General features: G+C 40.8%; 1 protein-coding gene across 1 annotated transcript in view; it reads left to right on the top strand.

Moving 5' to 3' along the window:
• WNK1 (WNK lysine deficient protein kinase 1) overlaps window positions 1-23,224 on the top strand; it is a gene marked incomplete at its 5' end in the record, with an annotated part of 108,396 nt that overhangs the window by 81,383 nt on the left and 3,789 nt on the right. The window contains 11 exons of the mRNA XM_035898136.1: window positions 493-666; window positions 1,466-1,517; window positions 1,679-1,819; window positions 2,185-3,611; window positions 6,327-6,410; window positions 11,043-11,129; window positions 11,830-11,899; window positions 13,413-13,492; window positions 14,037-14,695; window positions 15,642-15,844; window positions 17,028-17,222. Coding sequence (XP_035754029.1) covers window positions 493-666; window positions 1,466-1,517; window positions 1,679-1,819; window positions 2,185-3,611; window positions 6,327-6,410; window positions 11,043-11,129; window positions 11,830-11,899; window positions 13,413-13,492; window positions 14,037-14,695; window positions 15,642-15,844; window positions 17,028-17,222 — 3,172 coding nt within the window. The remainder of the gene's footprint in view (window positions 1-492; window positions 667-1,465; window positions 1,518-1,678; window positions 1,820-2,184; window positions 3,612-6,326; window positions 6,411-11,042; window positions 11,130-11,829; window positions 11,900-13,412; window positions 13,493-14,036; window positions 14,696-15,641; window positions 15,845-17,027; window positions 17,223-23,224) is intronic.

The raw sequence follows: 23,224 nt of genomic DNA, 5'->3' as shown, positions 1-23,224 counted from the left end.
AAACACTTGCATTTATGTACTACAGCAAGACTTGGGGTTAGTGATGTGCAGCCTGCATAGAGTCGAAGTTCTATATGGCATGGAAAGAGAGAAGCACAGAACACATCTTGCAATACAGAATTTTCAAAATTTTTTAATATTATAGTTTCTTTTAAATGTGGCTTTTAATGTACATTACATTGGATACGAGGAACTGCAGTAAGATAAGGCTGCTAATTTTAAATTTCACTGTGCTAAGCAAAGATTGAGGTGACAGTTTGAAGAAGTGAGGTTGAACATTGTTCCACAGCAAAGAGTAAGCCAGGGCAAATACTTCCGTGCTGGAGATAATTTTAGAAACAATTTTTTTTCTCTAAGCTGTCAGCATCTTTATCTTGTGCTAAGAACAGCGAAGGGAGGACAAACAGTAAAACCAAAAGTAAATTATGGCTATTCAATATACAGTTTTGAAATAATTTGTGGAAAATTATTGTTGCTTTATTCTCTTTACAGGTGCAGAATGAGTTTATTTTAGCAACTGAGAGAGACTCGTTTGTAGACCAGGTACGAGAGATTATTGAGAAAGCAGATGAAATGCTAAGTGAGGATGTAAGTGTGGAGCCAGAAGGTGATCAGGGTTTGGAGAGTATGCGGACAAAAGATGATGGCTTCTTTCCAGGGTCACAGGTATGTAAAGGACAGATTGTCTTAGCTATTTGTATTTTCCATTTTGGGTGGTATGGTTTTATAAGTAGAGCTAGCTAGAAACTGAAACTTTCCTTCATGAGAATGTCGAAGCTTAGTAGTAGTTAAATGAAAAGACACACAGAGAAAGCTTCATATCAGGGTGAGAGCCTGAAATTCATTTAGAAAGCTAAATAACGTAGACCTCTCTGCTCTTTGATGTGTTCTAACACTTTCGAAGCTGCTGAATCTCCTAACAGTCCACTGAACAGACAGACTTAAATGCTGAGGCTTCTTGGATTTGAGGTTATTATGAGGCAGGACACTAAAACCCCCAGCCCTGTGCTGCTCACTAAATGCTGAGAGCCTGGACTCAGGCCCTTTACACAGTGAGCTACTAAGAGATTGGATGGCTCTGTTAGAAAACACAGGTTTTGAAAGTGGTTGCTGGGAATAAGAAGGGGTGACATTTCCTGAATGTGCCTGAATCTGCCTTATTTCCACCCAGAACTAGTTTGAAACAACCATTTATCTGTAGAATGTTTAAGGAAATCAATTGGACTGCCTGTTAACAAAAGAGTGTTCAGATCAATTTGTTATATTGATGGTCACTAAGCTGAGAAGTTCTAAAAGCCCTGTAGCTGACACTTATCTGGGCAGAATTCCACTAGTTGGGTAATGGTGCTTGGGTCCAAGGTACTGCTTACCTTAAATGCCCACATTTCAGTAAGCTAGCATTTTAAGAACTATCTTGTGGGTTTCTCTTTCAGAATAGAACTTTAAATTTTATCTTACTTTACAGAAATTAGAGTTCAAACAGCCAGATCCTACATCTTCCATGCCACAAAGAATAGGTAAGTCTTTTGTAATTTTTTTCAACAGTTACCTTTTTCTATTTCAGCGGATGGGTGCAGCCAAGTTTTTATTTTGTATGATGGAGTGCACATTCCGTATTGCAGGTTATGTATTTAGTTATAACCGTGTTTCACTAAATATGTAACTTCTTTCTGTTTAGGGGTTCCTCCTAGCTCCTTTACCCAGGTTGTCCATTCTGCAGGAAGACGGTTTATTGTCAGCCCTGTCCCTGAGAGTCGGTTGAAAGAACAGGGCTTTTTCACGTCTGCTATTCCTGGAGGAAAAGAAACTCCGGATATAGGTAAGTTATCTAAACTCTTAAAATCTGATGGCTAAGACATGTTCATTAAAACTGTGAAGTTAGTTAATTAAACTGTTCCTAAACACCTCTTAAAGGTTCTTAATTCTTGGGGAATTAAGGAACTGTCTGTGCTGGTAAGAAGTGATTATAATTTGGGTGATACTATGCAGGATTCTCAGGGAAAAAAGATTTTGATGGGCTGTCTGCAAGACTCTGAAACCTTAATTCTGTATTTTAATGTAAGTCTGGATTTGTAATTTTTTTTTTTTATTATACCGAGGGGTAAATGTGATCTTAGTCTAGCAATAGACAATAATACTGTGATGAACTTTTCCAGGTGGACTGACATTTTTCTGTTCTTCCAGTTGCTGCATCTCCAATGCATGGTCCTGGAATGAATCTCTCCCACTCGGCATCATCACTGAGCTTGCAGCAAGCTTTCTCTGAGATGGGGCATGCTCAAATGACAGAAGGACCTAGTACAGCTCCTCCAGTGTTTAATCAAACAGTACCACCATTTCCACCTGCACTTTCTACCATGGCGGGCAGTGGTGCACCTCCTGCATCTGTGGCTGCTTCTTCAATATCTGTTCCCTCAAGCACAGGTGTTTCTCTTCCAGGTTCTGTTACTTTGCCTTCAGAAAGTGCAGCTGTTGGAGTTGCACCAAGTGCAAGCGTGCCAAGCTCTATGTCTCCACCTCCAGCCTCACAGTCTGGACAGCAATCTACTGGTGTCGCTTCCAGTGTGAGCGCCCCTGCTTCTTTCTCCTTACCTACCACATCCCAGCCTGCTCAACCAGTAACTGGAGACATTGGCCCCAGTATCAGCACACCATCATCTTTGACACTGCAGTCTACCCAGGTTCCTGGTGTCACCGGTCTTGGTGTTGTTGCACCAGCTGTGACATCTCAGTCTACTCCTCAGATTGTAAGTAGTATGGCAGCACCACAGACATCTGTTGCCCTGTCTCTGGCTCAGAATGTGGCTCTGCAGGTTCCTCAGCTTAGTAGCAGTGGTTCTGTCTCCAATCTGGCAGAAACAACAGTTGTAAGTGCTCCACAGTCACTACCTGAGAGTGGGCAGTCTATGGATAAATCACAGCTCTGCAATGCAGCTGGCTTATCTCTTCCAATCTCTGCACCTTTATCATCCTCAGTAGCAACAAGCATATGTGGTTCAGTCACTCAGCCTGTGATACATCCCTTACTTGTCCCATCAGGAATTACATCCACGCCTGTCCTACCCCAGATTCCAGGTGCAACACCCATGTTGCCCCAGGTTCCCTTACCTGGTGTCTTACCACAACCAGTTACTAACTTGCCTGCAGTACAGCAAACTTTGATACACAGCCAGCCTCAACCAGCTCCATTACCCAATCAGCCTCATATTCACTGTCTGGAGGCTGATGCTGATGCTCAGTCTAAAGCTCCTGGTATTGATGATATAAAGACCCTGGAAGAAAAGCTACGGTCTCTCTTCAGTGAACATGGTAATGTGGGAACAGTGCATCCATCGGTATCTCTGGAGACATCGTTGGTGATGGAAACTACAGTTATTCCTGGGATACCAACCACTGCTGTTGCACCAACTAAACCCCTGACATCCATTAGCACTTGTATACCTCCAAGCAGTTTGCCTCTTGGACCAACTGGCTTGCCAGTGCTGACACCAGTTGCCACTCCCGGGCAAGTGATCACCCCAGTCAGCTATATTTCAGCATCAAGCAGCATTGCAACCGCAGTAGTGAAACCAGGGACCTCTCCTTCAAAGCCCCCTCTTAGCAGGGTACCGGTAAGAAATGCAACGTTGTGTGAATATTCAACTATTGTAGGAAACAGTCTTTTTGAGCAAAATACCTTTTATAAAGCAAAATATTTATTCAGGCAGAGGTGTCTTCATTTAATATAATATTGAAAGTTTTATGCTCTGGTTGTTTTCATGTCCCAAGAGGCGTTTTATTTCGTCCATATTGGGGAAAAAGTCCAATTCTGTATGTGCCTCTGAAAGAGCTCTCTAATGTATCTGTTAATTTTTCCTACTCCTAAACTACAAAGAGTGAAGCAACTGTGGTTTGGGTTTTTGTGGATTTTTTGTTGGTTTTTCAAATAGAATTTAGAAGGCTTGCTTTAAATAGCTTTTTGTCTTGTACATGATCACTAGAATGAGATGTGAGATGGGGTGGTTGTATGTTTCACAAAGTAGTCAGGATAGCTTAACTTTGCTTCTTATCATTAGCCTGTTCCTTGATGGCAAGGGTGAACCCGACTGGATTTTTTTTTTTTTTAGAAGTCCTCTGCTGCTTATGTGGTGCCTGGATACTCTTTTCTTTCCAAATGTTAGATTTGTGAAAGCAGAATTTTGAGAAGTTTAAAAGATATCTGGATACTTTTTTGTTTCACTGAATCGTGCTCTTTCATAAAGAGATAGTCATGATGTGTAGTAACAACCGGAGACATGTTGTGGATGTTGTTACCTGCTCACTAACCAGATGTATCAGTATGTGAAATTAGATCACCTGTTTTCTTTTAAATGGCTCCGTCTATTGGGAGACTGCACTTCAATATTTTAAACTATTGGTAGTCCTTTCCAAAGATTCATGGAAATAGGTTGAACAAACTTTCAGGTGTTTAACAAACCAAACCCCTTAATACTCACTTCTCTTGTTTCTGTAAGGTTTTTTTTCCACTCACCAACACTTTGTGTTCGTTGTCTTTAGCCAGCCTTGCTATTAACCAGTTTCAGGCCATTTGAATTGAGCTAATGCTCCTAGCATCTCCATTTGTTAGTAACCTTTCCCTTGTACTCCTTGTGTTCAAACAAAGTAGAAAATTTCTGCTGTGGAGGAACAGGAACGTGTGCCAAGGAAGTTGGGAAGGAAATCTAGACACAGAGGCATTCATTTATATAGAAATCAAGTGGAGAATTAGATTAGAAAGTAATAAAACCTGGTATTGGTTCAGGAACAGTTGGAATAGTTAGAAAGCTGCTAACTGCAAACCTGTAATTACAAAGGCTTGGGTTTAAGTCTGATAAATATTCGGGGTTTTTGATGTCAGTTGTGGGAAAGCTACCTCCTCTCTGAAGTTTTCGCTTATAAATTAGTTGGGTTTTTTCAAAGCTTAATTTTAGTTTCACTTCCTGTGTTGTTTTTGAGCTTTAATGAGCTTATTGCTTTAGTTTTCTGGGGTTTACTAAACTGTGCATGTGTGTATTTTATTTTGTTTATGGCCAGCGTGTTAACCTAGACAATTAAATGTGTTTTGACTTGTCTTATGAATTTATTTAAAATATGTTTTGCCCCCTATTTATAAACTGAATGATTAAATTACCACAGCTTAACAATTCAACATGCTTCAGAATGGGTAATGTCCATGTGTATGTTCCTAGTGCACAAAAAAGCTGAGGTAATGCAACTTTGTGTAGTTCCTGCCGAAACATTTTTGGAAGGGTAGATAATTATGGAGTGTATCTCCCCTGGGCAGTAGTTATTACTGCAACTTGATCCATTAGTTAAGCTGTGGTAATACGACTGCAAGCTAGAACTGGTTCTCCTTGTTGAGGACCGGGGTAGACTTTGGGCCAATTACACATATCCAGAAGTGCTCGCTCTTGTACAAGGGAAGCCAGCTGACCAATGCTATAACTCATAAGGCTATAATGTATTTCTCAAACTTCAAAGTCACGGTCAAGCCTCAGGATTACAGCTGAGAATAAGAATTGCAAATTGTGTAATGGATCACTTAATTCCTAGAACTTCCCACTTCCCTAACAATGGAAATAACTAACTGGAATGTGCTATCTGACCTGGCGGGAAGGCTTTGATGCCTCCTTCTAACCTTTCCAGTCTCTCTAACCTCTTTCACATAACCTGGATGACTTCCCCCTACCCAGTTGCATGGCCTAGTCATCTTCTGTGGGTCATCAACACCCTTCGGGTTCAAAAAAAGTGATGTATCAAGAGATTGGTGTGAGAGGTCTATAAATCTGCTGCTCAACAAGTGGAGACATCTCAGGCATGACAGATCCTGTTCTCAAGTCCTGTTGCTTGGAACAATTTGCCAGAAGCTCGTAACTTGCTCTTGCTAATGGGCAGTTAACATAGATCTGTTGAAAGGAGATTGAGTGCATTTTTGCACCCTTTTATAAATTAAGCTTCTTGGAAACTTAATTGCTTTTTGGAAGAATTACTGTAGCATTTCTTGCAGACATGAAAATAATATCCCCAAGATACTTTGCTCCTGGACACAGCAGCTTGTTTAAAATGGAAATTGTGACCACTCAAAAATAATCTGGATTAAAAAGTGGAAAAAAAAGCAAACAAATGACTTCCCCCAACTCTGTTGCAAAAATCCCTAAAGACTCTATGCTAACTCTCCAGGAAGGGCCTCTCTACAGGAAATAAATGTTGAGGCTTCTGTTGTATGACATGACTGACTATAGCTTGGTATCTGATCCTTCTGTTGTTCCGTGTCTGATGGACTCGCGTTTCCTCTTCATTATCCATAGGTGCTACCAGTAGGTTCTGACCTTCCAGCTGGCACTCCGTCCAGTGAGCCGCTGCCACCTTTTCCAGGACCTTCACTAACTCAGGTGCTGCACGACTCGGCGGACTCTATCTGCTGCTTTTCCTTTCAAAGAGCATGTTTCGATTAAACTCTCCATTGCATGTTATTAATGTCTTTGTTTTTCTTTTCTTTTGACTGAGTAACCCCTTTTGTGTGACTGTAGGAATGGCCAGAGTCGCTTCAGCACTGGATAGGTAGCTTGCCCTTTGGGATGCTGTACCCAGTGTTTGAAGCACAAGAACAATTAATCAGGCTTGGGTTTTTTTAGTGTGTTAACCTGAACTTTAGAGGTTTGCTGTTGTTTGGGGTTTTTTTTGTGGGTTTTTTTGTTTTTGTTTTTGTTTTTTTTTTTAAAGTGACACAGGTGAGTGTGTGCATAAAACTTAAACCTGTTTTCTTCTTGAAAAGGGTACAGTAGCACAATAATAGCTCTTTAAGGAAGCAGTATATAGTGCAATTAAACATTAATGAAAATGCAAAATTCCTGGCTCTGCAAATTCCTGGGTTTTGTTGAGTTTTGGTTTTTTTCCCAGTTATTACTACACTCTGATTTCACTAGGCTTTCAGATTTGCAAAAGGTCTTTGAAGCTCCTGATCAAAATATGAGTTGAAATGTAACAGTGGCTTCCCTTGCTCAGATTCTGTCCTTGTATGCAATAGGTAGCTTGGATATCTTGTCTGTAAATTGGACAGGTGTTCAGCTCAGGACCACAAAGATTAAATCTGTCTTCACTTTCATTTAAAAAATAGAAACACACACGCACACACACGCACCCCAACCCCGTATTTGAGATAACTGTATTAAGATAAGGCTGTTTTATGGATCTTCTAAATGGTGTGTAATCAGATGTAGCATGGGAACACTACACTTCAATATGCAAAGAAAAGCTGAAAAAATAACTGAACAAAACCTGTGAGATCATGAGAGTTGTACTCCTTTTGAAAGAAGTTTGTGAATAAACACAAAGATGGCTTTCTATAGAATTATGTTAAAGTACATTTGGCATGGAATTATCATTCTAGTTTTATATTCAAACCTGCAAAGAAGATACGATTCAAGTTGGTATCTAGTTCTGCTTGCTTAAGGCTCAGAGAAATTTTGCGTTCCACCTGTGGCTTAAGTCCCCAGTGAACAGTCTTAGAATACATGTCCAAAATCTACACCTGAATTGGAGTCTGTCCTTTTATAGAAAGGAATTACTCGCTTTAGTCTTAACTGTTACTTTAAGGTCATTCCAATAAAATAGCTACAGTGTTAAAAATTGTACAATACTTATTAGCATTATGGCCCATTTTCTTTCTTTTTTGTTTTCTTGTCCACTGAGAATTTTAATGCAGACTGAGCTAATGTTGACAAAATTCTCTCTATATCACCAGTAATGTTATCTCTCTCATCTCTTGCAATGGAGCTCTTGAATTCAAGTTTCACCTGTGGAAGGGAAAGTCAAATAAACTTTAAAGGTTATTTTAGTTCTTTACAAGTGGTTTCTTTTTTTTTTTTTTTTAGATTTAAAATAGCTTGATGAGAAAACTTCTGTCTGAAAGAATTTAAGCTGACTGTCATAGAAAGGAATAGTGTTAGAACACTGCAAATTTAAACCGTGCTAAGGCAACAGCTTTCGTTAATGAGCTGTCATGGCTTATACTCTACAGCTAAAACTGTAAAAACTGAATTACATGTATTAGGGTACTAAACTTCAAAGATCTCATTGGAATAATAGTATTTCCATTTCTGTCTTTCAAATGTGAGAACCGTGGCATTACCTGATTCTAAAGGCATGAGTAGAGTTGAGCAGCAGGGCATGTTAACTGCTTTCGTGTAATTTTATGTTGGTTATGACGTTAGCAGTCCCTATTTCAGTTTTCCAGCTTTTTTCCTCCAGTGCTCTGTATGCAGAAGCTCTGTCTTTATTCAGCAGTTTCTCTGGTTCTCTCAGTAAATGTCATTATTTTGTGATCTCTTAAGAATCTCTCTTAATTTGCTTAGAGTACGTCCTGGAGGTTAGAATGGGAACAGTCTAGTGGGCCTAAGTTACAATGTGCTGAAAGTTGACATCTCAGCCCTTCTGTTCCTGTTCTACCACCTTCTTGGTCTTCATCTGATGGGGCAAATGCAAATCAGTGCCCTTAAGGAGTCCTCGCAGGTGGCCTCTGTGTCCAGAAGTCCTCCTTGGTTGTCTCTTCTTTTTAATTTTAAAATTAAAATTTAAAATTAAAATTTTAGTATTAAAATTAAAAAAAGGCATTTTTAAATCTTGTGTAAGCAATGAGAATCAGTCTACTACTTGGAAAATATTAGTGTGAAAAGGCAAAAATTTGTGCTCTTTATGTAAGAAAGGTATGGAAGTGAATGTATTGCTCTTGAAACCTGTCATGGAAAGGAGTGCTGCTGTGTTTGGTTTTATGCAGCTTCTTTCTAGCAGGCCGAATGAGGGCCATATTCCTGCCCCGTCAGTAATCAGGATGTGGGTTTCTTCTGCCTCCAAACTGAGCAAGAAGCTGATTGACTTATGTAGAACTGTAAGATGGTAGTGTTTGCAAGCAACACTTTTTCCTTTCCCCCCTGTCCTGGCTTCTGGACACAGAACCTGGTTTACGCCTTTCAGCCAGTTCTTTTTGAAGCATGGTTTTGCTGAAGAGGAGACAACAACAATTTGGTGATAATTCTTATCTGCGTTCTTACTGTGAGCAAGGGTAGCAAATGGATCTGGAGGCAGCTGGTTAAAATCAGTTGCACTAAGTTCATAGTCCTTTTTATTGTCATTGCTTGGAAGTGAGGATATTAGTAATGTTTTTCCCCCAAACTCAAAGCACTTGTAGCCACTTCTGTGACTCAAGCTACTGTACCACTGCAAAAGGCTTCTCCCTGTTTGTCATAGGTATTTCTGGCAGGATTTGTGGTATGGAAAAGGCACAAATGTTGATCACTTGCTGCTTGTCCTTTGCAAACAGCTTACCTAATTTCAATTCTCGTTTGAACTCTAAAGCCTGTCTAGGAAGGAGATGAAATTGGAGGAGACCAACTGGATCAAATCTAATTGACTGTTAAGAGCATTTGCTGCATCTGGAAAATTACTGGCTTGTCCTAAAGTAGATAGGCTTGCTGCCTTTACTGCTTCTGTCAGTAGCTCATTACAGAACTTCTTTTTTTTTTCCTTTTCTTAGTACCAGACTCCTAATTTGCAGCCAAAGTACGTGTCATCTCAAGACCAGTTTTGGGCAGTTTGTTCCTTAGTCTTAAATACCTGTTCTCTTTAGTCCTTAATTGCTTTTTGAAGTGTATTTAGATTAATTTTTCAAGCTTCATTTTTGGTACCCTTGTTCCATAAGGAATCTTTATTTCCTGATCTTTCTGATATCTCAACGCTTTGTTTACTTGAAGCAAGTATCTTCTTGTGAGTGTAAGTGATGAGAATTACACAGTATTTCAGGTGAAATGTCCTCTTTATTTTAGACTATTATTGAATTAAATTACTTCACTTGTCTACTTAAGCATTTGGATTTCTGAATGGCATCGTAGAGGTCTGCATCTTCTTGTGCTCTTTTTTTTCTTTTTTTTATTTGGATGGAATTGATACAGGGTTTATTGTTCTCAGTTTTTTTGGTTGTGTTTTGAAATCCACAATTCAGGAAGAATGTGACCCTGGTAACCTGTTGGAAGCATCTTTATGCTATTGTGTATGTCTAACTTTGTTTCTTGAAAGTGGAAGGTAATGTTTTCATGTTGCTATGACCTCAGCTTCAGTTCTAAAAACAGATCTAGCTTTTTAATATAGAAGATTTGGAAAGATTAATGATGATAAAGTTTGGATGGAAATTTCTACTCCATGGGGTCAGAATTGCAGCTTAGTGACATCTGCCAACACATTCTTCTTTCATATGTATCTTAGGGGATATGGCCTTAATTAATTTTGAGTAACCTGATCTTTTCTTATCTTTAAGATACTGATAGGTATTTCTTCTTCTCTTCCCCTCCCCAATCCAATTGGCCAAGTTTGAAAATCATCTTGGATGCCGACTCAAACAGCTGAAATCTAAGTAACAAGCCTACTTGAGAGAGACTATGCCCCTCTCCCTGCATCAGCTTCAAGTCAATCAATCCAGATAGATTCTTTGAGGGAACTTAAAAGTGGTTTGTTGTTTTGTTGTTGTGTGTGGTGTTTTGTTTTTTTTTTTTTAAAAACCTGTGCTATCCTCAATCTTGCTTTATTCATGCTTGCTTTTGAAATTATGGGCATCTTTTTGAATTTTTCTGTGTTTTTTTTTTTTTTCTAATTGACTTTCTTACTTCAGGATTTTATATAATCCATAATACAGATTATCTCTGTTATCTTCCAACCAGAAAATGTAGAATTTAGGGGCTTGTAGCGTCTTTGGTTCTTAAGAGTGGGAATGCAAACTTTGTGCTAACTTCAGGAAAAACAGAAGTTCCAGTTAACGGTTCTTTTCTATTTTTTACCAAACATGTTGCTTAAATTGCTTCCAGTCTTACTGTGCTATACATGTTAAATGTAAACATGTAGGAAGGGAACATGATGGAAATATGTAAGCTGTACAGACTGCTTTAAATTTTAGTGTTAAATATGGCTGTTGTTTCTCAAATGTGATGTATTGCTCCTGAGCTGGGACAGCTGTTTACTCTTCCCTTTCTCATCAGTCCCAGCAGCCACTGGAAGATCTGGATGCTAAGCTGAGAAGAACCCTTAGTCCAGAGACTGTGCCAGTGACATCTGCTCCTGCCTGTGTACGTTTGCAATGTTGCCAGTTAATAGCCTTGAAAAACTTCAGTGTTTTCTCAAGGTCATGCTTTTAGGTCACAGCCTTTAATATCACTACACCAGTCCTTAGACTTTTAAAAATAAAACTGAAGAGTCATCTTCCAGTTTGTGGGACTGAGTCAACCAAAATAGGAAAAATCTTTATGTTGCAATGGACTACATATTTCCTGAGGCTGGTTTTGGTATTAGTTCTTAATCTAGCTTTTCTGGTAACGTCGTCAATGTCAACAAACTGGAAGGGGAAGTGACTGTGGAATAAGGGGAAAGAGCAGTAAACAAGCAGTATGTGATATATCAGTCTTAACTTGGGAGGGATGTTTAAAGTGTGGATCTGAAATTTTAAGAGAGTCTAGTAATAAACTTTGCTACAAAATGAAGGTAACAATTGATGTTGCGATCTCCAAGTGGCTACTTATGCATTACTTCTGCAAAGCAAAAGGGGATGTTCTGCTTACAGCCTTGGGGTTGTAAAGCATGAAAAATCTCTTGCTGATGTTGCTTGCTGTGGAGGTTAAACTCTTGCATTCGTCTTGTCATGGGTCATACTTTGACCCTGGTGGAAATAAAAGGTTCTGTGATATGCGATATGGTGGATTTGTTGGCATTCAATCAAACAACTGATTCTTTCAATTTCATTTTATTTTGTTTTCCCCCTTGAACTTGTAGTCTGTGCCCTCAGTAGCATCTGCAACGGTTACCAGCCTGGTGTCCACAGCTACGCAGTCTCTGAAGGATGGTAAGACAGCCTTGGTTATTTTAGATCGTTTCTCAGCATGAAGATATAATCTAACAGACTCGCACTTTGGAAGGAAACAGCCTTTTTTAGTGAGTCGTACACTGGCAATTCCTTAAGGATCATATTAGTTTTTAGTAATTAGACTGAAATTTTCCACTGTAGGCCAGGAGAGGGGAATGATATATGCATATTGTAGTAACTCATTTAGGATTTAAAGCTGTCCAAAATGCTAAATTAAAACTTGCAGAGAATCCCTAGTATGCTACTAAGGTACAGCTTCAGGATTTGAAGGAACTGTTTTCTGTTTTGTGTTACATTCTTGGCAACAACAGTAGGACTTCTCATTTTGCGTCATTGTGCTGTGTTCTGTACATAGGATACCTCTTCCTAATCTAAGAGTGCTTCCTTTCTATTTAAATGGAGAAATGAAGGTTAAGCTACTAAAAATTTAAGAAAGGTAGTAGGAAAACCAGACTCCTCCCTGGCTGCTTTAGAACAACTAAAGGTTGACTGGATAATCAACAGTTGAGGTCTGAATGATCAATGACTTTCAAATCTAAATGAGTTCAGTTGTTGGCGGGGGGAACCCAACAACTTGCAGAATAGTCTGAGACTTTCCTGTCAGTATTCCTCTCATTGTTTTAATTTTAAAAATCTTCCTTTTTTTAAAACAAAGTGTTACTGTGGTACTAAGTTTATTTCTGACCTATCTGGTAAACATTACTTAACTTGCGTGTGTCTCTGAAGTGCAATAGCAACCCTTCAAAAGCTAATAAAACCAGTAGGAAAAGAAAATATTCCCATTTTTGTATGTCGGTAGTCAACTATACCATAGAACTCATTTGTCTGCTAGAAAATGGGTTGGTTTTGTCTGCTAAAGTTTAGAAGGCAAAAATAAACAAACTGGGAAGTTGCTTAATAAACACAGCAAGCTGTCCAATAGAACTGATTTAAAAATAGAATGTTATTTCTCAGCTTTGTAACCTTATACTACCAGTGCATACAGCAACAAAATTAGGAGCTGACACCTAAGAATCCAGCTCTGAAAGCTGATAGACTGCTTTGAGTAAATGGGGTTTATAGCATTTCTTCAACTTACCACTTTTCTATTAATAAATTGTCCCCAGCGTTTGTGAAATGTAGGTAGTCAGTGTGGGTATTGACTTAAGATAGGCTTTTTCTTACATAAATTTCCGTTCCGTTTTTTATTCTTTGGCTATTTCACAGCCCTTTTTGAAATCAGTGTGCTTTTTTTACTGCTATCTAAAAGTGCATTTTCGGCACGTATACTGTGCAGGGAAGCTTTATAGAAAAATACTTCACTATTATTGCAGTTTGATATTCTGTCTGGTAAAGGTGAAGAAAAAAGAAAAAAAAGAGATCAGGTTCCATGAATCCAAAGGCCTGTTAGGAGTTAACTGATAGTTGAATTTGAAGTAGATAAAAAGAAGTGGTTGGAGTTCAAATAATCTGATGCTCATATTCTTCTTAATTCCGTTCTCCTTTTCCTTAGCTTCAGCATCAGGTGGTGGAGAGAGCAGTGCTATGGCTACCACAGCAGGAGCCGGGGTTCTTAAGATGGGACGGTTTCAGGTAGGAGATGTTCAACTGATTTGGTTGTTGGTACAGGATCTTGGCTGAGCAGTTCCTGTGTAGTGCCAGCTCAGTGTGCCTCATGCTGTGCTTTTCTGTTGGGAGAAAACGTCCATGATGAGCTTGTGAATGCAGTGCTTTGTGCAGATGCTGTTTTCATGCAGGGCAAAGATTGTGCTAGATTATGCAGGTCTAGAATTGCAAAAATGGCACTGCATCATGTCAGGCCTCAGCTGTGTAACTATTGGCTTTGGTCATTAACGTTAGCTGCTTCTTGGCTAACAGTGCTCACTGTATTATGCCCTGTTTGTGAAGGAAGTCCCCTCTGAATCTGCTGCGTTTCTTAGAGTTAATCCTCCAGATTGCTTAGAATTACTGTTTTCTGTGGCAGCGTGTTACTTGGAGGGAAGCAGTGGGTTGCTTTGTGGCATACCAAGGAAACAAGTTGTTTTCCCCTCTCTGGTGCGTCTTACTGTTAAGGTAAATAAAAGGAAGAATTTAAGGAAGTATTAAGAAAGTCTGCATGATTGCATTTCTATTCTAGGTATCCGTGGCAGTGGATGATGTGCTAAAAGAGGGTGACAAACCTGAAACTAAGCCGGTGCAATTTGAAACCACCTCTGCTGATTCTTCATCTCTTTCTGGCAGTAGCCCAGAGAGTACACTGGTAAAGCAGGCTGGCAGTAGGAAAAGTGAGGCTGTCGCTGACTCTTCCTTGGATGTGGTAGATGGCATTCCTCAGACAGTTCCTGTGTTGCAATTACCAGTAGATGTTGGTCAGCCTACTAAGGTCGGACGCTTTCAGGTTACAACAACAACGGATCAAGTGGGACGCTTTTCGGTGTCAAAGACTCAGGATGAGGTGAGCTGTGCAGAGAAAGAGCCAATGACTCTTCCTCTCTCTGTGGACTTAGAACAAGTTGCTTCTTCAGCTGCAGCTCCGAAGAAAGAGTTGGAGTCAAGGCAGTCCCCACACATGAACGGTCCGTCCTCTGAACCAGAGGTCGCCTTCTTAAGTGGGATGGCGAAGGATTTGGATGATGGCTCTGGGAGTCCAGACTCCCTTCAGCCCCTGGGGTCGAAGATCAGTCTCCCCGTTCAGAGCCTTAGCAACTCCTTCAACTCTTCCTACATGAGCAGTGACAATGAGTCGGATATTGAAGATGAAGACTTGAAGTTGGAACTCCGTCGGTTACGGGAGAAGTAAGGCTTTTTTCCTTGTGTGGTCATGTATGAAATGCAATAGGATTAATATGAATTTCATTTGTACTTTACTTCTCACAAAGAACAAAAGTAAACTTTTTAGAAGACTCAACCTTTGCAAAATGTCAGGGCCCACTGTCAGTGTTTATGTGGGAAGTAAGATTCTTTAGTGGGAAAGTAGTACATAATTATAACAAACAGATATATACATGTTTGCTGTGCTTAATTTTCTGAGCTGTAACCCTGTTGTATGTGTTTATGTGTAGATTGATTGCTGCACTGTGGGTAAGACTGCAGATGCGTAGATGCTTTTGCATATCACTGAAGTTCAGTAGTTAGTGGGAATAGTGGTGTCTCATATGGAAATGACACACAACCTGCACTTCTAATATACATTTCTGGCATTTCTAACGGTTCTCCTTTTCCTGAAGAATCCTTGTTGGCTTAGAAAAATTCTAAAGTCAAGCAGTGTGACCTGCTAATTTATTTATGCTGAAAGCTGAACATTTTTTAGGGCAGCTAGCAATTTTAAATCTTGTGTGTGCAACTGCTCTGAAAAAAAACCTGATGAAATACAAATGTAGAAGTCTCCAAGGCCGTATGTCTCAGAAGATGAGTAATCTGGCTATTCCTGTAGCGTTTTAATGCTGAATTATTTGATCTTCTACAGTAGGCATATGTTCTTGTTTGTTGTACTTCCATTTATCCTGCTTTTACGATTACAGTTTGGGAACTTTGTGCTGGAATTCTAGCCAGCGTTAGGGCACAATGGAAAATGGCAAGTGTTCTGCCATGTGTGTTCAGCAGTTATTTGTGGAAAAGACTTATTTCCTCCTTTCTTGAAAGTTGATGGGAGTTTGACCAAAGAAGCTGGTCAAGCTTGACTGGAGGGGAAGGATTGTATGCATGTCATTTTTGTAAGTCATACTCCTTTGTAACTTGTTAGGCACCTTAAAGAGATCCAGGAGCTGCAGAGTCGCCAGAAGCAGGAGATTGAGTCACTATACATGAAATTGGGAAAAGCCCCACCTGCAGTAATTATTCCCCCAGCTGCACCCCTTTCAGGAAGGAGGAGACGACCTACTAAAGGGAAAAGCAGCAAGTCCAGTCGTAGCAGCTCCCAGGGAAATAAGAGCCCTCAGCTATCAGGTAAGACTTTCTTCAATTTTTTGAGTAGACGAAACAGACTGCCTGGATTACTAGGTCATTTTTGAAATTGCTTTTGCTATTTGGTAGCCTTGCTTGTAACTTTTGCAATCTACTGTTACAGTGTTCTCTAAGAGCAGTTTTAAAGTTGTGATGTCTGTTTTTTAGGGACTAGTCATAGGGCTCTGGCTAGGAAGGAAAGTGTTAGTTTATAGCATGAGGGAAAACTTTGATTTTTATTTTTTCTTAATTTTTTTTTAAAGATAAACTGCTCTCGTTGCCTCCTGAAACTGATTTTGCAGAATGGGAGTGGTCTCTTCAGCCATCTTCACAGATTTTTATTATTTTTTTTTGTCTGCTTTAGTAGCACTGAAGCATGGTATTACTAGTGTCCTTACACTTCAGAAACTTAGTTACAGCTGATGGATGTTATAGTGATTTTTTTTAATGGAGTTGCAATTGTTTTGTACTTAAAAATTGAGAGTTTCAATTGTCAAGGCTTCCTTTCTTACTAAAACTATTTTTATTATAAACAGAACTCAGAAAAATAGTTTTGTTTACTGTTTGAATGACGTGGATGTCAGATGCTTGCTGGGTAATTGTAGATGTCTCTCAAATCCTGTAGCATTGAGTAAACAAGATTGGAGGGCCAGCACTATGAGCAGAAGTATGTTACTGCTTCCTGACTATTCACTTTGGTAATTCCACGTCATGCTGCAATTTCTGTATCCAGTCACCCTGGCTGCTCACTTCTGTTTTGTTATATGATAGGGGACCTATGTGTGAGCATGTGACTGAGCTAGCACAGAGTTGCCTTAAAACTTAAGTAAATAATTTTTCTAGTCTTACTGCTTTCTTAGAAACTGGAGTAGTTTGCTCCCCCTGCTTCTCCCTCTCTTGCATCGTTTGTCATGTTTGACTGGAGGATGATACCCCTTTTGTCTTTTTTTATTATTATTTTTTTTTTTTTCTTTTTTCTGTCCCCCACCACAGCACTCTTTGTTCTGTATCACTAGCAGAATAGCTCAACTGATCCATGTGGGTTACTTGGTAGCGACTTCACTCCCTAGTATATGTTCCAGGCAAGCCTTCCTCTGCTGTCCCTTGGGAACAAGGACAGAAGCTTCGAAAATGATGTGGGGAAACTGAAACATTGAATGACTTTTTGCCTTCCTTCTTCCTCTAGGCAATCTGTCAACTCAAAGCGCACCATCAGTCTTGCCCCCACAACAGACTCTTCATCCTCCTGGTAGTGTGCCAGAGGCTGGGCAGAACCATTTGTTACAGCCCCTCAAACCTTCACCTTCTAGTGAAAATCTCTACTCTGCCTTTACCAGTGATGGTGCCCTTTCGGTACCAAGCCTTTCGGCACCAGGCCAAGGTAAGACTTTAAATAGAATTAGTGTTGAGTCTTGCACCTTTGTTACTGGTGAATGAACGATCAACTTGATGACACTTGGATTATTTTTTGTAATACATTGTATGAAGTAGATTGGTAGTCTCCAACCTATGCGTGGAGGCTGATGAGGCTGTGTTTTGCAACTAGACTTCTACCTTCTCACATAGGTGAAGCGTGAGGTTGTTGAAGTAATGAATATATAGCGCATGTCCCTGTCTGCTGTAATGAAAGCACCAAGGAGAATACAGAAGAGTGCAGTATGGTGGTGGCAAGCAATGTTCTGCTGACCTAGGGGAAATGTATTGGCTGAAAGGACGAGGAGACAGATGGAGAATGGGGGGTCAGAAATGTAAAATGAGACTAAGGAAGGGGGAGAGCAGCTTTGGTGTTAACAGAAAATTGAAATGGTAGGAAACTTCTGATGGCTCCGGGTCCTTTTAGACTTCCAAACTGCTTTGGCTGTTTCTGTCAATGGAACTTTTAACAATAAAAGTTAAAAAAGGCTCATGTTCTGCAGTTGTGAGTTAAAAAATTATCCTGGGAGGAAGAGTTAGTGTAAGAGGATGGAACGGTAGGAATAATAAATTGTTCATTTACTCAAGTTACTCAAGTTATGGGTTGCTTGTTGTTAGCTACTATCAGATAACTTCTCAGACACAGCTCTGGCTTATTTGGTAGCGAGGGCTTTTTTGCTTGCGAGTCATTAAGGGGCTGATAGTTTGATTCTTTTATTTCTCTGTTCCAGTGGTTTTTTTCCCCTTGAACACCTTCTTGAAAAGCTTTGCCATAGACTGATTAAATACATTCATTCTAATGCACGTTTTTGCTGAAATTGGAGAAATACAGACAAAAAATGGAAACGAGCTTTTTGAAAGAATTTTCTATAGACTTTTTTTTTTTTAATGAACTGTTGCAAGTATTTTGGAGCTACTTGAGTTGCGCAGTACCGTTTTATAATTGGATATTTTTGCCAGGATTTGGCTTTCCTGTAGATTGCAACCTTGCTGTGGGGTTACATGCTGGAGAGTAACACTGCAAGCTTGGCCTGGTGCCTGGAGGTGTTGGAGGGAGTCTCTTCACTCCGTATATTGTCTACATACTCTTTGGTCCACACTTTGAGGCTTATTCTTGTGTGTCATGTTAATGCATTTCACCCTTCCAACCTCAAGTTGCTAACATCTTGTAGTGGTGTTCTGTCTCTTCTCCTCTCCTTTCTCTGTTCTTCCCGTTTTTGTTTTCTCACAGGCTGTGCGAAGTTTAACTGTGCATCTGAGCGAGTGACCTTCAAGCCTGGTGGCAGGAGGACCCGATTTCTGAGTACGCCCTGCTTGGCTCTTTGTGTGTAACACCTTTACTCCTTCCTTGTCTGTTTTTTGTTTTGTCTTTTTGTTTTGGTTTTTTTTTTTTCCTGCTGCTTGGATCTGTTTCATGCAGCCCATTCTCATATGCCACCTTGTATTCCCTCCCATCCCATGGCTCAGCTGAGCTGCTCTTAGCGCACCTTTAGAAGTTTGGGTTCTCGTGTTAGGTGTTCTTTGTTGTTAAACTCAAAAGAACAAACACTCATCTTCTCTAAGCTTTTGGTGGAAAGTTTTTCAGGACAGCTTAGCAAAATGACAGAAACCGGGGAGAGTTAGCAAGTTGTGGGTGCATGGGCATTTTCTTTGGGCCTGCCTTAGTAATTATGCTTCGGCATATGTTAGCTGACATGAGATGTGGAGGGGTGGCAGTCTTCCTAGTGGAACAGCAAGGAAGATTTCTTTTCCAAATTATTCCTTTGTTGGATGCTACTGTAACTGATGGGGGGAATACGCTGACTCCCTCCAGCAGTTTGCTTACTGCGCGAGTCGGATGCGTGTTTGCATGTTCTCAGCACTAGTGCTGATTACAGTGCAGAGCATTGATGCCACCTGTAGGCAGTTAATATTGACTTGTTATGTTCTTCAGCAGACAGATAGCTAAGGATTGTGTTGAGGGGTTTAAAAATACTTAGAGACAGGCAAACTCAAAAGATCCTTACCTACTAATGAGCCTAGGCTTAGCAGTTTTTACTGTGAATTGGAGATACACTAAATGTGCAACAAATAGCAGCAAAGGTGGGTAAATAGACATCTTCAGACATCCTATCAGCCCTCATGAGTTACTGTGCAGCCCTTTCCAAAATCCTTTGATTTGTTCTTATGTTAGGCCAGATTTACAAGAGAGCCTCAAACTTCTGATGTGATTGAAGTAATGATACGCTTGAGCCGAGGCTGCCGATGTGATGCTTTTTACTGGGAGTGCTGCAACATCTCCTGTGCTGCTTCTGCAGGCTGGACCCCTTAAATGTCTGACATTTCGTTTCCCCCCCCTCTGGAATGACTGGATAGGAGAAAGCTTTAAGTGCTGTAAAGAGACCTTCAGTTGCTGCACTGCATGACAGTACTGCGCGTCTGTAGCGTCCGTCTCGCTGCAGTTGGCCGTAGCACAGCTGAGCTGGCCGGAGAGTTGTGTGCAGGAGCTAGGCCTGGCCTTCTGCAGAGACAGTTGCAATGCTCCATCCTCTGAGAAGGCAGTGAGTCAGAGGGAGAGGACATTTTTTCCTGGCTGTTCGCTTTTGCAATGATACCTCTAGCCCACTTCATTGGATTCCTGGGGATGTAAGTTCTAATGGTATTAAATTTTTCAAATTGAGCAGCTTTAAATGGTTTTGCTAGGTATATTAATGTGCAGATGTGCGCTAACAGGCACCTGCAATCTCAAGATTCATGGCTCCTTTCTTGGATGAAGTTAAATTCTTAACAAAGCTTACTCTTCAAAATCATCTTTAGTCTGGCCTGTCCTCCTTTGGGGTAGGGAACATAAAGACCAGCCATTCCATTTTTAGAATTGACAATGAAGTGAATATATGAGAGTATCATTTACTTACAAGGCTTTGGCTTGCTGCAAATTGACCATCATCTGACTGTAAGAGTACTTTGGCATGTGTATCTCTCGCTTATGGGACTGATGCTAAGGGAAATGGATTCCTTTTGAGAAGTGTCTTGTAGCTGTCCTGTAAAAGCAGGTAATACTTGGCATGGCACAGCTTGGTCTGGCGCTTGGCTTGCTGCAGGTTGCTTGCTTCCTGGAGTCTTGTCCTTGAAATGCTATTGCAGACTGTTGCGGAGAGTGACAACTGGAGAAGATGCTGGGTTAGAATCGGCTGTGTTGAGGAAACAGTGCAGTAATTGATGCTTTTAACTGTGCAGCTGGAGAAACAGAGTGGTACAGCTTGGCAGGGGATGTCTGAACTATTCCACGCATCTGAGAAAACAGAGTGACCAACTGAAAGCGCTTGACCTATCAAATAAATCTTTCTCATTTGTAAACTGGTCTAACTTGGATAGTTGCAAAATGCTTCCTACCTCCTGATAAAAATGGAAGATGTACATACTTTTCCCTTTGTGGTAACAGCCAGTTGTGACAGTAATGTCTCCTGACATTCTTCACTACCGTCTGGGAATTCTGAAGAATAAATGTAGGAGGCTGGGCCCCTTCTCTTTCTGAAAGTACGACTGATTCGACTGTCAGACACGTCTTTGAGTTTTTCCTAGAACGTCCCAGTAGTGACTACAAGAGCCCTGCTGTACTGTCTCCTCTGTTTCTCACCAAGCTTTTTGTACTGTTTGCTGATACTAAACATTTCTCACTGTTTCTCTTATCTTTAACAAATTACTCTCTCTTTGTGCTTCAGGGAAGATGGTGAAAAAAGTCTGTCCTTGCAACCAGCTCTGTAGTAATTATCTTATTTCTGTTATCTCCGATTCCTGATTGTAAAGCTATTCATCAGCTTTTTCTGGTCACTGAAGCCTTACCTCCCTGCCTCTGTCTCCAGCACAGCATCTGTCTGTCTGTTATGCCCTCCAACGTGTACTCTGTCATTAGTATATTGCACAGTCTGGCTATTACTCTTGCAGCCAAGTGGAGGCAGGCAGAACCTCACCCTGACTGTGGAACTCTTTGCTCATCACTAATGAGAGCGAACTGAGGGTCAGGGTCAGTTGCTCGCTGTAATGTGCTAGAGCTGTACCTCTGAGCAGCTGGTTTGGTTACAGATCTGATGGGGCTTGCCACCTCAGTGATGGATCCAATTGCAGATGCTCCTTCAACATTTTAAAAGACTAAGAGTAAGCCATCAGAGATTTCCAGTGTCTCTCTCAAAGCAAGAGATGTTTAGAAAAGCCTGCGTGTGCTCATGTCACTTAAGACTTTTTCAAAGGTGTCTTTTGACTGCTGGTTTATGGTGGGGGGGTGGAATAAAAGGGCAGAATGAAGGCATTATAGGTAGCAGGCTGGAGAGAGGGAAGCCTGTGTCACTTCGGATCCTCCATGTCAGAGCAGCACTTCCTTCTTGGACTCTTCTGGATGGCAGTTTCTGCAGGCGGTCACTATGTCAGAGCTAAAATGTGAAATTCCTGAGAAGTAATTTTTTTTAAATTGACGCTACCTGGGAGCTTATAGTAATTGTATATCTCACCTATAATTGTGTGGGCTGGTCCGTTTGCGACCTGAGATAGGAGCTCCCTAACAAAATCACTTTGGGAGACGAAGCTCTCGCAACCTCCCACTTTTCCCACCCCAAACCAATCCAGTCCTTTTCAAAACACTTAAACCTTCCGAAATGGTCTTCGGCTGAATGTGTTGTAATACATACCTTGATTAATTCTCTCCCTTCCGTGCCCTGAGGAAGCTCTCCAGGGTAGGTTCAGGATCCAGTGTGCTTACTGATTTAAAGCGGAAATGTGAAATACCAAAAGCAGATACTGGCCATCGTGAAGAGGATGAGAGCGAGTGTGTCAATCCCTGCATGAACCCTCATGGTGGAATGTGATCGTTCCTGGTTTTGGCAGCTCCCCCATAGTACATCTTTCTTGCTTTTGCCTCATTTGTCTTTAATTTCACCTTTCACATCATTGCTCTTATTAAACAATTGTATTCTTGAGCCCTTTCCACATGATGCATGCTTAAGGTTCTTGTTATTTCACTGTAGATTGTCCTTGCCACCTTACAGTGTGTTCCTATTGCTCTTCATCTGAGCTGCCGCTGCACACCCTGGTCAGGGAACCTTACTCTTCCCTTCCTGTGCGTACTGTCGCATGCCTCTGCCTGCCTGCAAACAGCTCCTGCCCCACCTGCCGGCACCCGCACCGGGAGCCACTTCCACGCTTGGGCTGGAGCTGGTGGGAGAGGGATACGTTTCCTTCCTTCCCCAGCACTACTAGAGGCAGTAACACTTTGCTTATTTGTCCTGCATAGTAAGTACGTCACCGTCCTAATTTCACTCCTCAAGATGAAACATTCCTGCAGGGGTTTGGAGCCAGTTCGTTCTTTGATACAGTGGTCGCAAGGCACATGGCTGACGGCCAGGGCAAGTGGGAACAGATGAAGTAGCTGTCAGGCAAGAGACAGCGACGCAGTCATTTGGCCCTTGCAATAGAGAGATGATTCTCATCGCTGGCATTTTTGATGCTCTACTTGTAATCAGTTTTCTTCAGAAATGTCTACCATAAACTCAGGTTTTCTTGGATTTCCCAGTTGCAGTCTCCAGAGTGAGCAAGTAGAAACGTTTGAGGAACTTTGAGAACCAAGTAGGTGAGGATGTGTGCTTGCAGGGAGCGCTGGGTTTAGCACTGCAGTGGCCAGATACTTATTTTGCTGTATTTGATTGGCTTTGTAATACATGGATTTGTAAAATCTAGAGTCATTCCACTTTTACCCCGTCCTTCAGAAAAAGTCTGTTGCCCTAGAGGTTGACCATCATTTCCACGTCTGTAAATGAGGATACTTTGCAATACTGCTGGGAATTTAAGAAGTTTACTTGATAATATGCAGTTTCTTTGATCCCTATGATGAGGTCTGCCTTGGAAAAGCTTAAATTTCAGTGCAGTTGCATGTTTATAAATGTGAGTGGGACAGGGAGGCTATCTAGACCAAAGCTTCTGTTTGGTTTTTTTCTCCAGGAT

This window comes from Egretta garzetta, unplaced genomic scaffold (genome assembly GCF_000687185.1).
Source record: "Egretta garzetta isolate BGI_Z169 unplaced genomic scaffold, ASM68718v1 scaffold427, whole genome shotgun sequence".
NCBI lineage: Eukaryota > Metazoa > Chordata > Aves > Pelecaniformes > Ardeidae > Egretta > Egretta garzetta.
The sequence above is the reverse complement of the archived record's forward strand: the minus strand, read 5'-3'. Positions and strand labels throughout refer to the sequence as shown.